We start from the raw sequence: 16,489 nt of genomic DNA on the forward strand, positions 1-16,489 counted from the left end.
CAGGAATTTGGTATAGGCTGCTCTGACTTCACAGGAGAAAAGACAATTCATTTAAAAGAAACGGTGATTTATATATGACATTGATTCCATGGTTAAGAGGATATGATGCATCATTCTATTCCTCCTGTCATCTGTGCAGATAGACATGAAAGCAAAAATTAAAACATGATTGAACAGACAGTAAAGATTTCATCATTGAGAGTTCATGGATGCAAAAATATATATAACAATATAATGAGTATACATAAATGATGGTACACAAACAGGTCCTATCCTAGAAATCACCAATACCTTGTACTGTGGAAACTATAGAAGCACTGTCAACAGAAAATAATGATATTCTGTGCCCTTACATGAAAATTTATATTGAGTGGTTTCAAGGAATATGCTGAAAATATCAACATCATTTTACCATATCTGTGACAAATAATACCCCACAATCATAAGTTATATAAGATTTTTACAAATAGCAAGGCAGACTCTCTTGATGAAGTATTCTTCTATGTAAGCATATTAGCAATTGTGAATTAGATAAAATTCTTCATCTTTTTATAAATAAAGATATTTTATCCTTCATTTCTATCTCTGTAATATTTTCTCTTTTAAAAGACATATGATACCCAGTCTTGATTTTACTTATTTTCAGTTCACATTTTCCTTGGTGACATACTTATCTCTAATTTTTATGTAATAAGCACAAATCATGGCCTTTGTTTCTACTCACCTCCAGAAAGTCATTATTGAGGACAAATATCTGCAAAAGAATATGAATGGGGTAAGGATTAACAGAAACGTTTTTATAGGAATATAATAACAGATCCCCAAGGATTATTTCTGGAAATAGCAACTGAAAGATTGCATACGAATCCATATAATCTGAATCAGGGATCTTACTGAGTAGATATATAGGCAGATAGATAGATAGATAGATAGATAGATAGATAGATAGATAGAGTTAGATTCGTTATATATATATATATATATATATATATATATTATGTATATGTTATATAAATACATGAATTTATGAGAGAGAGGGAGAGAGAGGGAGGGAGAGAGAGAGGGAGGGAGGGAGGGAGGGAGGGAGAGAGAGAGAGAAAGAGAGAGAGAGAGAGAGAGATTCTGTAGCCAAAATAATATTCATTGGGGTTACCTGAAGCCAGAACTTCTCTAATGTTTTCTTTTGGAATGTTTTGTTCCTTAGCAAATTCTTCAAGTTTTTCATATTGTTCAGGAGTCAAAGGTTTACCTTTTCCCACAGTTTATTAAACACAGTGTCAAAGACATGTTCAAGAAATATGGAGAAATTATATTGCTTCTTTATTATCCCTGCATCACATGCAATAGAAAATCCCAACTGCTTCAAAAGATCTATCCTAGGTATATCAATACAGACAGTGATAATTTTCCCCAAATTCCATTTTCAGTGTTTTATGAGGTATGCAAAAATAAAGCAGCTTCTTTAGGGAATTCTCACATCTCAAGCCTATGTATTTTCAAAAATATAACACTAAAGAATCATGAATGCTTATCAATGGCAGCTTCACATTTCTCCTGAGTCTATACTCTAGAGTTTATGATTTCTTTAGTACACACTTGATCAAATGACACTCAAAATGTTTTAAATTTCAGACAAATAGTATTTAGTCTTTTCTTTCTAGTAAGGAAACATGAACATAAACACTTCCAATAACATTCACCATCACCAATACTCTTCAATGACCATACAACTCAAATTACAAAATAAGGTAAAAGTTGGTCCACACAACAAGCATATTGTCATTTATTGGAGAGGAGTTTGGAAACACCACAATACTGTTTGGAGTGTGAATCTGACTTAACCTCGATTTTCAGGGTGCTACTTCTCTTACTACATCAGAAAACCCACTACCATTCTTACCAACAAGAAAAATCAGGTTAGTTGTCTGGCCAGCTCTATCCACATTCTTACTGGTAAAGACTATGTTCTCTGGTGTTACATGCACAGGTTCATATCTGTTGTCACCTTCAACTGTAATAACAGAAATATTTCAAACTCAGTGCCACTCATTTTTCTACTTTGTTTGGCATCACCTGTTGACTAAACATTAATATTGATCCTGACTGTAGCAATCATCTCTGATTCACTATCATTTAACACATGTTGGCAAAGGTATTCTTGTAGTCATTCATTTTGCATATCCAATCATAATATGAGAACCAATCATTTCCACTCTTTAAACCCGATAGTGAATCCAAGGTTCATACAATTTCCTTTTTTCTGAATTCCTTGTGTCAAGACCTATGGGATCACTCTGTTGGGTAATCCTTCCCCTTTCAACCAGATCCAAAAAGACACTTGTCAGTTTTCTGAACTGAAAACTTTGATGTCATACCATAGTAATACTTGGTGGGAGAATTGATACATATGCTAAAAAGAACATACTAATTAGACATCTGCACAAAATTTTATTCTTGTTAGATTATAGATAGAAAAGATGTAAGAATCAACATTTTAAGTTTACCAGACATTCATAGTGTGTGTGTTCTCTCTCTGTGTGAGAGTTTTTCTGTTTGCATTCTCTCTCTGTCTCTCATCATCATCATCATCATCATCATCATCATCATCATCATCTCTCTCTCTCTCTCTCTCTCTGTGTGTGTGTGTGTGTGTGTGTGTGTGTGTGTGTGTGTGCGTGTAGTATTTTATCTTAAAGACATTTATTAAGTTATAAAAGTGGTTCATGGAAAAATAAAATGAATTTATTATCTAGTAAATTTCTATTACTTCACTACTTTATAATGGTCATGTAAACTTAAGAAAACAATAAAGTTGGCAGAAGAATGTGCCCTCCCTTCATTCAAGATCTAAACAAAGATCATCCTATGCATACTTCAGTCCAATATTTTTACTGTTATTTTAACAATGTTTACAAAATTGAAGGAGTCTGTCTGAATTTTTTAAACAGATTTTCCCTAACTGCCTTTCAAAATTGAAGTTTATCATTTAATGATGTAAATTTTATGACCGCTACAAAGTAAGAGAATAGGAAACTTTAAAATAGGACCATTAATTTAAAATTTCCCTGAATCCAGAATGACAGTTCAGGCTTGTAATATGAGTGCTTGTCAGCCTGAGGCAAGAAGTTTTCAATGATGTTTGAGGCCACTGAGACCTATCAGTGAGTATCAGGCCTGTCTGATGACAAACAGAGATATTGTATGAAATCAGCATTATTTGTCATAGCCAGAACCTAGAAACAACGTAATTAGCCCTTTTCAGGAGAATGGATAAGAAAAATATAGTACATTTATACAATGGAGTACTACATAGCAGGGAAAATGACATCTTGAAATTTGCAGGCAAATAAATGCATCTAGAAAATATTATATTGAGTGAGGTAACCCAGACTCAGAAAAACCAATATCATGTGTACTCACTCATAGGTGCTTTTTAGACATAAGGAAAAGAAAAACTACCCTACAATTCACAATCCCAGAGAACCTAGACAACAAAGAGGACCCTAAGAGAGACTGGCATAGATACAATCTACATGGGATATACAAAAAGACCAGATTTGAGAAAAATGGGAGCATGGAAAAAAAATGGGAGCATGGACAACAAAGGAGAGGGTAGAAGGGGTTGGGCTAGGAAGGGAGGGGAGCAGAGAAAAATATATAGCCTAATAATAACAAATTTAAGAAAAGAAAAGACACTGAATATTATATAGAAATAAATTTTCATGCAGGAAACTATTTGGAGACATTTTGTTAGCATAATTACTTACATATCAGGTTCAGTGTTCTTCTCCATGTAAACTTCAGACGACCTACATTCTACTCTGACTTTGTAGCATATCTCAGTTGGTTGGAAGAACTGATGAATTTCCAAGTAACTAATATTGTTCTAGGTCCATGTACCTATCAGTACCTTAAGTGTCAGCATGAATGTGCTCACTCAAAATGCTTCTGTTCGTAGAGGAAGCTCCCAGATCCCATACTTACACTGGGTTCTGTATTTGCCATCTTCTTGCCTATACCCAATGGCTTTGGTCTCTGAACATTGGCCATTCGCACTAAAAATCAAACAGAGGATCCCTGGTTTATACTTTATAACCTTTAATTCATATTAAATATCTTTAAGTATTATAATGAACTTGATGATATAATAAAATGTATGAACAGTGTACAGAGCTGTAACAGAAGTACCTATGCTTACCTCACTTCTCTTAATTCTTGTTTAGAAAATAGCATCCTGTTTGTAATCATACACATGACTTTTTTTATTTGTGGCAATTTTACCAAGTGCTATGAATTCTCTGATGGCTTCCTTATTCAAATTTCACTATTCACTGCGTATGGTTTTCAATATCTTAATTCTCATGTTCTAATCCAATGATAACATGTACATAGTTTCATATGCACGTGTTTTAAGTGATTTAATTGATAACCTAAAACTTACATTCATAGCTAGAAGAAAGAAATGGTTGTAAGCTTTGTAAGTTCTTATGCTGTTATGCAACCTTTCAATGAACATAATCATCTAAATGGCAAAAAGTGTTTTTGAAAGTAGAGCATCAAAGAAAGGGGTTTGCAAATTAGATTTGTCTAATTTGTTTGTGAAAGACTTTTTATGATGTCATTGACTAAATAATATAACATATATTATTATGAACCAAATGTTCACACTTACCCTTCAACTTACTAGAAATGAGATTCTTAGAGTCTCTTGCATCTAATATTAGAGCACAAAATTCAACCACAGTCCTCCAACCAAAAGGATTTCTAAGGAAACACTCAGGGAATTGAAGACAGTATCAAACATCCATGTAATACCGGGAGCTAACCCATCTCGGAATAAAATAATCACATTGCCAAAGATGAGGCCTTAAATTTCATGACCAGAAACAGAACATTCCCCTGGAAGTTTGACAACATAAATGCTGAGAAATGGAAATATTCTACTCAGTTTACATAGTTGACAATTTGCTAACTTGACATAAAATGTGACTCCCATTTGACTACATGCTTCACTACAAGTAATTTCACGAATATAGAGTCTCAGAGGTCCTTCTTCCTCTATCTTGTCAACATTGTCAGCAGCGATGGCAATGGTAACCCACTTTCCTTCAAGCTGAAAAAAACAACCAAGTCCCTGGGAATGTGAGTTGGTACTCGCGTCTCTTATCTGAATCTTTAGAAATACATAAGCTAACAAGAAATATAAAATAAAAAATATTTTGTTTATTAGTTAAAAATTATGTTTCTAGGGATGTAGAATAACACAGGGTAATACGATGACTCAATTTACATAGCATTTGGTACCAGTGACTTTTTGGAACTACTCATGTGCTGGCCTCGTAAGCTCTGAAATTCAACCCGTTGTATCCTTCTTTCAATTGTTTCATCCTAGAAAAATCTTATTTAAAAAGTGCACATGTGTGAAAGCCAGAAAGGTTATTTCATGAATATGGACTTGCACGGACAAACTGAATGAAACATCACATCCACAGAAATATGCTGTTGAAGAACATCAAACCTGTTCACAGACCAAATGAAATTACCTCAGCATAAGCGTGAGCCAGACCAAATGCCAAAGCCAGCAGCAGAAACTTTAACATGGTGGTACCTGCTTTTGCTCTTTGGTAGAAGCTCAAATTAAGATATTGCTGTGAAGGAACTGAACTGACAAAGCTTTTTATACAGTTAGTTAGAGGGAGTTTCATGGAATCAACCAATGGTTCTGTGCCACAACAACCTGCATCTGTCCAGTATTTGCTCTTTGGCCCTGGTGAATGGCACATTATCTCATATCCCTAAACTAATAAGATTAGGCTAAAGGTCGGGTTCTGTTGGGATGACGAATTGAGTGTTCCTGTCAGAAAGAAAGAACTATCCTTGTGAAAGCATTAAAGCAATTGTTTAGACTCCACAACTCTACTGGTGGGTAAATGTCAATATCCATATGAACATGTTGTATCTGATTCGTCTAATCAATGCTGCCTTTTAAAATACATTCTGAATCTAAGCATAACACTGTGCAGTTACATGAATTTCAAACTGTGGCCTGAGAAATATGAGTCAAAATAATCACATTCTTAGAAGATAAGATGATAAAACTAAAGAAGGTTTTCCTGTACGGATACTGATATATCCTGTGCTACCTTTAAGTCTTCTATATTGACTACTTTATTCTTCCAGCACATGGAATTCAAAGGCTATGGTACATAACTACAAGAGAATCACCAAAACTTAACTGTATAAGTAATAGAAAATAAATGCTACTAGCTGTCCACTGGGAATAAAAACAGGTCTCATTAATAAAAAGATGCCAAATCAGTATTTGGTTCTTCTGTGTAATACTCCACTGTGTAAGTGAACCACATATTCTTTACCCATTCTTTAGTCAAAGGGCATTTAGGCTGTTTCCAGGTTTTGGCTATGACAAAAATGTGATATGAACATAGCTGAGCACATATTTTTTGTTTGATTAAGCATTCTTTGAGTATATACCCAAAAATGCTATTGTTGAGTCTTGAGGTAATTTGTTTCTTAATTTTCTGAGTAATAACCATACTGATATCAAAAGAGGTTGTAGCAGTTTAAATACACACCAACAATGGAGGAATGTTCCCATTACCCAACATCCTCTCCATCATAAGTTTTCATTAGTGTTTTTTTTTTTATTTTGGCCATTGTTACAGGTGGAAGATGGAATCTGAGAGTCATTTTAATTTGCATTTCTCTGAAGACTAACTATGTTGAGCACTTCCTAAGTGTCTCTCAGCCATTTTAAATTCCTCTGTTGAAAGTTCTCTGTTTAGGTCTGTATTCCATTTTTAACTGGGATTATTTGTTCTTTTGATGACCAATTTATTGAGTTCTTTGTGTATATTTGAGGCCAGCCTTCTATCCTATGTGGAGTTTGTGACAATCTTTTCCCATTTTGTAGGCTGCAGTTTTGTCTTGTTGACCGTGTCCTTTGCTTTAAAGAAGTTTCTCAGACTCAGGAGGCCCCATTTATTAATTTTTTTTCTCTTAGTGTCTGTGCTGCTGGGGTTACATTTAGGAAGCGGTCTCCTGTGTCAATGCGTTCTAGTGTACTTCCCACATTAGCCTCTATGGGATTCAGTATGGATAGTTTTATCCCTTTGGGCTTGAATTTTGTGCATGGCTGTAGGAGCAGGTCCCAGGTGGCTTACACCCGAATTAATCACACCGAAACTATGTGGTTTAAAACACTGCTTGGTGCATTAGCTCCAGTTTCTTATTGGCTAACTCTTACACTAACTTAATCCACTTCTAGTAACCTGTGTATCACCACTTAGCAGAGGCTTACTGGGTACAATTCCAAGCTTCTGTCTCTGGGGGTTCCATGGCGTTCCTCTGACTTTGCCTTCTTCCTCCAAGAATTCAGTTCTGTCTTGTTGCTGGGATTTTGATTGATATTGTGTTGAATCTGTCGAATGCTTTAGGTAAGATTGCCATTTTTACTATGTTAATACTATCTGCACAGAAACATGAAAGATATTTTCATTTTCTGGTGTCTTCTTCAATTTCCTACTTCAGAGATTCAAAGTTTTTGTCATGCAGGCCTTCCGTTTGTTTGGTTATAGCTGCTCCAAGATATTTTATGCTATTTGTAGCTATTGTGAATGGTGACATTTTTCTGATTTTTTCTCAGTCCATTTATCTTCTGTGTAAATTAGGACTACTGATATTTTTTAACTTAATCTTGTATCCTGCTGCATTGCTGAAGGTGTTTATGAGTTGTAGAAGGTTCTTGGTAGAATTCTTGAGTCCCTTATGTAGACTATCCTATCATTAGTAAATAGTGAGAGTTTGACTACTGCTTTTCTGATTTGTATCCTCTTGATCTTTTGTTGTCTTATTGTTCTAGTCAGAACCTCTTGAATAGATATGAAGAGAGAAGACAACATTGTCTTGTTTCTGATTTCAATGGTATCATTTTGAGTATCTCTCTATTTAGTTTGTGTTGGCTGTTGGATTGATGTATATTACTTATTATTTATTTATTTATTTATTTGTTATTTTTCGGTATATTCCTTGTATCCTGTTCTCTCCAAGACCTTTTTCATGAAGGGATGTTGAATTTTGTGGAAGGCTTTTTCAGCATCTAATGAGATGATCATGTGGTTTTTATTCAGTTTGTTTACATGTTGGATTACATTGACAGATTTTCATATGTTGACCCATCCCTGCTTTTCTGGGATGAAGCCTACTTGGTCATGGGTGCATAATTATTCTGATGTGTTCTTTGTCTTGTTTTGCCAGAATTTATTGAGTATTTTTGCATCAATGTTCATGAGTGAGACTGCTCTGTAATTTTCTTTCTTAGTAATGTCCTGGTGTCGTTTTCGGTATCAGAGTAGTCATAGCCTTAGAAAAGAGTTTGGCAATGTTACTTCTGTTTTCATTGTGTGGAACAATATGAGAGTGTTGGTATTAGTTTTTTTTTTGGCAAACTTGTTGATATCTGCACTGAAACAATTCAACCCTGTGCTGTTTTTGGTTGGGAGAACTTTGATGACTGTTTCTATTTCTTTAGCAATTATAGGTCTATTTAATGTGCTTGTCTGACCTTGATTTAACTTTGGTAAGTGATATTTATCCAGAATTTTGTCCATTACCTTTTGTTTTCCAATTTGGGGCAGTACATGTTTTCAAAGTATGACCTTATGATTCTCTGGATTTCCACCATGTCTGATATTATGTCCCCATTTCCTTTCTGATTTTATTAATTTGGATATTCTCTCTATACCTTTTGGATAGTTTGGATAAAGTTTTGTCTATTTTGTTGATTTTCTGTTAGGACCAACACTTTGTCTCATTGATTATTTGTTTTGTTTCTTTTGTTTCTATTTTTTGATTTCAGCTCTCAATTTGATTATTTCCTGCCAACTAGTCCTCTTGGGATAGTTTGTTTCTTTTTGTTCAAGAGCTTTCAGGTGTCCTGTTAACTTACTTCTGTGGGATTTTTTCTGCTTCTTCGTGTAGGCATTTAGTGTTATGAACTTTCCACGTAACACTGCTTTCATTGTGTCCCATAAATTTTAATATGTTGTTTGGTGACTTTCAATGAATTTTAGGAAGTATTTAATTTCATCCTTTATTTTTTCCTTGACCCATTGACGATTCACGTGAGCATTGTTTAATTTCTGTGTGTTTGCCAGATTTTTTAATCCAGCGTTGCTGTTGAATTCTAATTTTAAGTAATCTTCATCTTATAAGATACATGGGATTATTCCAATATTTTTTTATCTCGTGAGGTCTGCTTTGTCTGACCTAGTATGTGGTCAATTTTTGAGAAGGTTTCATTAGTTTCTGAGAAGGTATATTATTGTATGTTTGAGTGGAATGTTCTATAGGTATCTGCTAAGTCCATTTGAGTTCTAACATGTTTGTTCCCTTATTTCTATATTAATTTTCTTTCTGACAGACCTGTCCAGTGCTGGAATGGGGTGTCAAAGTCTCTCACTTTAGTGTGCTGGTTTTGTTGTGTGACTTACACCTTAGTACTGTTTCTTTTACATATGAGGGTGCCCTCATATTTGGGGCATAGATGTTTAGTATTCGGATTTCCTCTTGATGGATTCTTTTCCCGTAACTAATATGAAATGTTCTTCTTTGTCTCTTTTGGTTTATTTTAGTCTGAGGTTTATTTTGTTAGATATTACAATAGGTACATCAGATTGTTCCTTATTTCCATTTTATTGGAATTTTTTTCCAAATACTTTATTCTGAGGCAATGTCTGTCTTTGAGGTTGAGGTGGGTTTCTTGTATGCCGTAGAAGGATGGATTGTCTTTTCATATCCAATCTGCTAACCTGTGTCTTTTTATAAGTGAGTTGAATCCATATATATTGTGGGATATTAATGACCAGTGATTGCTAGTTACTTTTTTTTAAAAATTTTCATTGTTGGCAATGTTATTGTGTGTGTTTTCCCCTTCTTTGGGGTTTGTTTTAGTGAGATCATCTATTGACTGTGTTTTGTGGTTGTAGCTAACTTCCTTGGGTTGGAGTTTTCCTTCTACTATTTTGTGTAGTGATGGGTTTGTGGCTAGGTAATGGTTAAATTTGGTTCTTTCATGGACTATCTTGTATTGTCTGTGTATGTTGATTATAAATTTTCCTGGACATAGTAGTCCCGGATGGCATACATGGTCTCTTAATACCTGTCTCTTAACTCCTGACCAGGACATACTGGCTTTCATTGAGAAATCAGATGAAATTGTGATAGGTCTGCCTTCATATGTTACTTGGCCTTTTCCTTTGCAGCTCTTAATATTCTTCCTTTATTCTGCATGCTTAGTGTTTTGATTATGATGTGTAGGGGATTCTTTTTATATCTAGTCTATTTGGTGATCTATATGCTTCTTGTACTTTCATAGGCATATCTTTCTTTGGGCTGGGAAAATTTTCTTCTATGATTTTGTTGAATACATTTTCTGTGATTTTCAGTTGGACTTCTCCTTCTTCTATCCCTATTATTCTTAAGTTTGGTCTTTTCATGGTGTCTCATATTTCATGTTAAGCTTTTGTAAGATTTAATGTTTACTTTGATCAATGAGTCTATTTCTTCTATAATGCATTCAGTGCTTGAGATTCTCTCTTCCATTTCTTGTATTCTGCTGTTTATGTTTCCATTTGTGGTTCCTGATCATTTTCTCATAATTTTCATTTTTATAATTGCCTGGGATTGTGTTTTCCTTATCTTTTCTATTTCCATTTTCAAGTCTTGAATCATTTGTTTCATCTCTTTGATTACTTTTTTCTTGGTTTTCTTTAAGAGATTTGTTGATTTCTTCCAATTATTTGTTTTTCTTTTCCTCTGTTTCTTTGAGGGAATTTCTCAGTTCTTCTTTAAGGGCTGAAAACATTCTTCTACAGTTATATTTTAGGATGTTTTCTTCTGCTTCATCGACATTTGTGTGTTCGTCTTGCTGTTATAAGGCCAGTAGTTTTTGTTGGTATTGTGTTGTTCTTTGTGGTGTTGAGTGTTGTCTATTCATCTTTTCCTGATTGATGTAACTGGGCTGTTTCTCTGGTGATCAATCTTTCAAGTGTCAGTAGATCAAATGCTCAGGTGGTAGCTCCTCATGGTACAGTCAGTGCCATGATTCCAGACCCCCAGAGGTCAGTTGGTGTTCCCAGAATTTGCCCAGCCTTCCTGGAAGTCACTCTGAAATTCTGAGGGTCATTTGGGCTGTTGCAATGGAGATTGCTTGCTTGGGGCTGCTCCCACTGAGGTTGCTGCCTTGGGCCTGCTCTAACAGAGGTTGCTAGCTCAAGCCAGCTCCTGTAGAGGTTGCTAGCTCAGGCCTGCTCCCAGGTAGGTTCTCGCTGACTCAAGCCCAGTCCACAGAGGTCTCTGACTTGGGCCTGTGACTCCCTTTCACCTGCTCCTGTGGAGATCGCTTCCTTGGCCCTGCTCCAGCGGTGGTCACTGGCTCAGACCTGTTCCTCCGATGTCCCTGGCTTGGGCCTACTTCCAAGGACACTGACTTGGGTCTGCTCCCTCAGGGTCCATGGCTTGTGTCAAATCCCGCAGAAGTCTCTGATGTTGGCCTGATTCCTCAGTAGCTGCTCTCTTGTACCTGCTTCTGTGAAAGTCATTGTGTCAGGCCTGCCCTGGTGGAGGATACTGGATCAGTCCTGTTCTGATGGAGGTTGCTGGATCAAATCTATTCCCACAGATGTCCCTGTCTTAGGCCTGCTAACTCAGAGGTCCCTGACTTGTGCCCAGTCATGCAGAGGTCTCTGGCTGGTCCTGCTCTCTCAGTGGTTGCTCCCTTGTACCTGCTCCTGTGGAGGTTGCTACCTCAGTCCTGCTCAATTGGAAGTCACTGACTCAGGCCTGCTGTTGTGGAGGCTGTAGGCTCTGGATTTAATATTTTCTATAATGTTTGGATTCTTAATATTTTGAAATAATGTAAGCAATAATAAAAACGTAATATATGCTTCATTACATTAATTTAAACTGGTTAACTAAACATTGCTACAATTTGTTTATACTTGCTCACACGGAAATATATGAAGATATGGTTATGACTTGTGTTTTAGAGATTGGATCATCATTCACATCCAAATACATGCTTCTCTTCAAATTTAGAAAAGCATAGATTATGCAATTCATATAAGAATATTTCTTAAAAATGGCTGACTATTGGAAAAGTATTAGGAGAAAGTTAATTCACTTTTAGTGTTCATGTGGTTTTTTTCCTGTTATCAGTGAATCAAAGTAAGTGAAGAAATCCACTTACATTCTTAATTCAAATTGATGATACACTTTTCTGTTTGTTGACCTTTTCAAACCAAATAGATCACTCATTTACTACTGTTTCTTAATAACTTTCCTACAGACTTCCTTGACATGATGGTCAAAATCAATACTCACAGAAAAAAAGAATGTGTTAGAAATATCTTTGCCCATAAATCTCTCCTGTTCTAGTGATACTATCCTCCACATCCTACATTGTTTTCATGGCAGTATGGAAGACTTTCAGTTTTGTGAGGGTACAGTTGCCAATAATTTGCCTCCATTCTTTGGCAAATGGTATCCTGTTTGGAAAATCCTGACCAACACCTACAACTTGTAAGATATTGCCTATCTTTTCTTTCTTTTTTTTTTTGCCTATGTCTTCTTCTAGTGTTTCTACTGTTTCAGGATTCAGATTGTGGTCTTGATCCTCATGTATATAATTTTTGTGCAAAGTGTTAGATTGGATTCAATTTCATTGTACTGCAAGTAGATTCCCAGTTTTCTCAGCGGAATTCCTTGAAGATGCAGCCTTTTCTCCAGTGTAGGTGTCTTCCCTTTTCATTTTTATTGATTTTTCTTGAGCTCTACATTTTTCTCTACTCCCTTCCCTGCCTCTCCCCTCCCATTCAACCCTCTCCCAAGGTCCCCATGCTCCTAATTTACTAAGGAGATCTTGTCTTTTTCTATTTCCAATATAGCTTAGATCTATGTATGTCTTTCAGTGTCTTCATTGTTGTCTACATTCTCTGGGATTGTATTTTGTGGGCTATTTTTCTATGCTTTATGTTTAAAAAGCACTTATGACTGAGTACAGGTGATAATTGTCTTTCTGTGTCTGAGTTACCTCACACAAAATGATGTTTTCTAAGTGGATCAATTTTCCTGTAAAAGTCAAGATGTCATTATTTTTTTTCTGCTGTGTAGTACTCCACTGTGTAAATGTACCACATTTTCCTTATCCATTCTTTGGTCGAGTGTAGGCCCCTATTACTATATGGTATGGCAGCCAGGCTATAAAGTCATAGTCAGTATTTAAAGTGGTCAAGTTACCTTCCAGACAGGCTGGTGCTAACCTAACAAAAGGTCGGGATGTTGTTTATTTGTAATTTGGAGGATGCCTGATAGAGATGCTGATTTAAGCCCACGTGCCAGGTAGCATACAGAGCAGATAGGTAGATGTGGACGTGACTAAAAGCCTGGTTACCTAGGATACAGAATGCTAATGTATTTACCCTTCAGTTTACATTTTGGTAAAAAGACAGTTTGGAAAATAATGCAGGAGGAATTATTCAGGATCTGAACTCAAGACTTCATGAGGGACCACTGAGAATCCTCTTCCCATTAAAGCCATGGGAGTTGTATTCCCATGCCTCCATGACAGTCCAGAGAGGCAAAGATAGTTTATGTTGAGGTCTGGTCAAGAGAAATAATTTATGGTCCAGGCTAGCACTGGACCCCGACCATCGAAGGACATTTAGGTTGATTCCAGGTTCTGGCTCTGACAAACAATGCTGCTATGAACATAGTTGAGCACATGTCCTTGTGGCATGATTGAGCATCCTTTGTAAATATACCCAAAAGTGCTATTATTGGGTCTTGAGGAAGGCTGTTTCCCAATTTTCTGAGAAATTGCCACACTGACATCCAAAGAGGCTGTACCAGCGTGCATTCCCACCAGCAATGCAGAAGTGTTCCTTTTTCCTCACAACCTCTCCAGCATAAGTCGACTGTATAAATAATAGAACAAAAATCATTAGATGTCCACTGGCAATAAATACAGGCATCATTAACTAAGGATGTTGAACATTTCTTTAACTGTCTTTCAGCCATTTCTTGATTCTTCTGTTTAGAGTTCTCTGTTTAAGTCTGTATTCCATTTTTATTCGATTATGTGTTCTTTTGATGACCAATTTCTAGAGTTCTTTGTATATTTTGGAGATCAGAACTCAGTCTGATGTGGGGTTAGTGAAGATCTTTTCCCGTTCTGTAGGCTGTCATTTTGTCTTGTTGACTGTGTCCTTTGCTTTACAAAAGCATTTCAGTTTCAGTAGGTACCATTTCTTAATTGTTTCTCTCAGTGTCTGTGCTTCTGTGCTTATATTTAGGAAGTGGTGTCCTGTGCCAATGTGTTCAAATGTACTTCCTACTTTCTCTTCTATAAGGTTCAGTGTTGCTGGCTTTATGTTGAGGTCTTTTATCCAATTGGACTTGAGTTTTGTGCATAGTGATAGATATGGGTCTATTCTTATTCTTGTACATGTTGGCATGCAGTTATGCCAGCACAATTTGTTAAATATGCTTTCTTTTTTCCATTTTGTTGTAGTACGAGTGGCAAGGCTGTGTCCCCGGCACCCGGCCACCCGCATTGGCTAGCTTATGCCTCGAAATAATTACACGGAAATTGTATTCTTTTAAACACTGCCTGGCCCATTAGTTTCAGCCTCTTAACTCATTTCTAATAATCTATGTAGCAACACGAGGTGCGATTACCAGGAAAGATCTTAACCTGCATCTATCTGGAGTGGGAGAACAATGGCGACACCCTGATCCAGCTTCTTTCTCCCAGCATTCTGTTCTGTTTACTCCTCCCACCTATGTATACACCTGCACCTACCCGGGCAGGGCCCATCCATGCAGTGACGGCTTGGTCCTGGCTAGCCCGATTGTGTGAGCAGGTGGCGAGTAGGAGGCACAGACACATCGTACAGAATAGAATTGGATATTCATTATGGAATGGGAAGGAAAAGGGGGAAAAGAGAGGGAAGAGAGAAGAGAGGGAGAGAAATGGAAGAGAGAAAAGAGAACAGAGAGAGAAAGAAAAGGGAGCGGGAAAGGGAACAGAGCAAGAAGCCAAGATGGCGAGAAAAGGAGGTGCTGCAGAAAGTGGGTGTGGCTTGTCTTTTAAAGTGATGAACAATCATAACAACTTGAATATGGGTTTTCTACTTGATTCTATTGGTTTATACATCTATTTTTGTACCTGTACCAGATTGCAAGTTTTATTATTCTGTCTACATTTTAAGATTATGATAGAATTACATCACCATATGCTCTTTGTACTCTCTTCCATATTTATAGATTCTTTTGCAGGAATTGTCCTTACTAACATATTTGTGTCTGTTTTTTCCTATGTTTTCCAAATAGATAAAAATGGCCTGCTCGGTCTGTAAAATGTTAATTATGTGTTTACAAGCTGACCATTTGGTATTGAATAACCAATTACTCTACTCCTCCATGGAAAGATATCATCTCCAAGTCTTCATGTTCATTAGTTGCATGTGTGTAATATCTGTAGGGCTGAGGCCTCGTGATATTTCCCCAGTATCTACTTTGGCATCCATAGTGTTGTCTTCCTTGTTCTGTTACTGTTGAGGCAGTCATATAGATGACACTTTGTGGTTGTGGCTTCTGATACTGATAGGATATAGAATCTCAAACCAAACATCATGGTCCTCTAGATCCTTCTATCTTTATGTCCTTTCATACACCTCTCATTCCTGAACCTTAGGTATGGGAATGTTTTACAAATATCCATTGGGACTATGCTCCCCATCTTTGCCTCTGATTGATTGTGGTTTTTCTGTAATGGTCCAATGTATTGAAAACAGAAGAATTTTGTTTTTCATAAGAGGTGAAGAATGTAATTTTCTGTAGGTATAAGCACATGATTTGTTTCTGTGTGTGTGTGTGTGTGTGTGTGTGTGTATGTATTTTGTTGGTTTTGCTCTTTGGCTGCTGCTATTGTTAGGGGCTATACCGGATTAAGAAAGTAGCAGTTATTTCACCATACATCACATCACTAGTCCTGAGTAGTTAGCTAGGTTTATCTTGCAAGATTATCACTTACACAATATTAATATAATCATTCTATGATTATTAAATTCCTTTTCATTTTATAGGATTTCTTCTTAAACTTTCTCCTGACATTAGAAATTTAGCTTCTTCTTGTTGTTTATGCATAACCCACGATTGTTTCTCTTTTCATGCTATTGAAAATGGAATTCTGTCTATGACTTCTTTCTAAGGTGATTTTCTGTTGGTATATAGGAAGGATGTTGATTTTTGTAATCTGATTCTTTCCTTATAATGCTGCTGACTGTGTTGACTCTACTACATGTGTTCTGGTACAATTTAGACATGTGTTACCATGTCATCTGAAAATGGCAATGATATAAATTCATCTTTTCATAAGTGTGTGATTATAATTTCCTTCGCTTTCTGTATT

The 16,489-nt window shown here is 36.3% G+C and overlaps 1 protein-coding gene across 1 annotated transcript; it reads right to left on the reverse strand.

The window, feature by feature from the left end:
• Window positions 1-737: 737 nt before the first annotated feature.
• Window positions 738-5,600, reverse strand: LOC121444680 (odorant-binding protein-like). The gene is made up of 6 exons (XM_041646584.1): window positions 5,544-5,600; window positions 4,974-5,113; window positions 3,985-4,055; window positions 1,892-2,011; window positions 1,154-1,249; window positions 738-754 (listed from the first exon to the last, which is right to left on the reverse strand). Exons 1-6 carry the CDS (start codon window positions 5,598-5,600, stop codon window positions 738-740), a joined length of 501 nt encoding a protein of 166 aa, XP_041502518.1.
• Window positions 5,601-16,489: the final 10,889 nt, after the last annotated feature.

This window comes from Microtus oregoni, unplaced genomic scaffold (genome assembly GCF_018167655.1).
Source record: "Microtus oregoni isolate MIOR12 unplaced genomic scaffold, Mior012 000137F_ref0000512, whole genome shotgun sequence".
NCBI lineage: Eukaryota > Metazoa > Chordata > Mammalia > Rodentia > Cricetidae > Microtus > Microtus oregoni.

Bases quoted from the DNA above. Each gene is read 5' to 3' on its own strand.
- LOC121444680 (XM_041646584.1), bottom strand. From the start codon at position 5,600: ATGTTAAAGTTTCTGCTGCTGGCTTTGGCATTTGGTCTGGCTCACGCT. The intron at 5,114-5,543 runs GTAATTTCATTT...TGTTTTTTTCAG, and splicing joins TGGCTCACGCTTATGCTGAG to CTTGAAGGAAAGTGGGTTAC. The intron at 4,056-4,973 runs GTTAGCAAATTG...TTTGATTTTTAG, and splicing joins GGAGTCACATTTTATGTCAA to TGCGAATGGCCAATGTTCAG.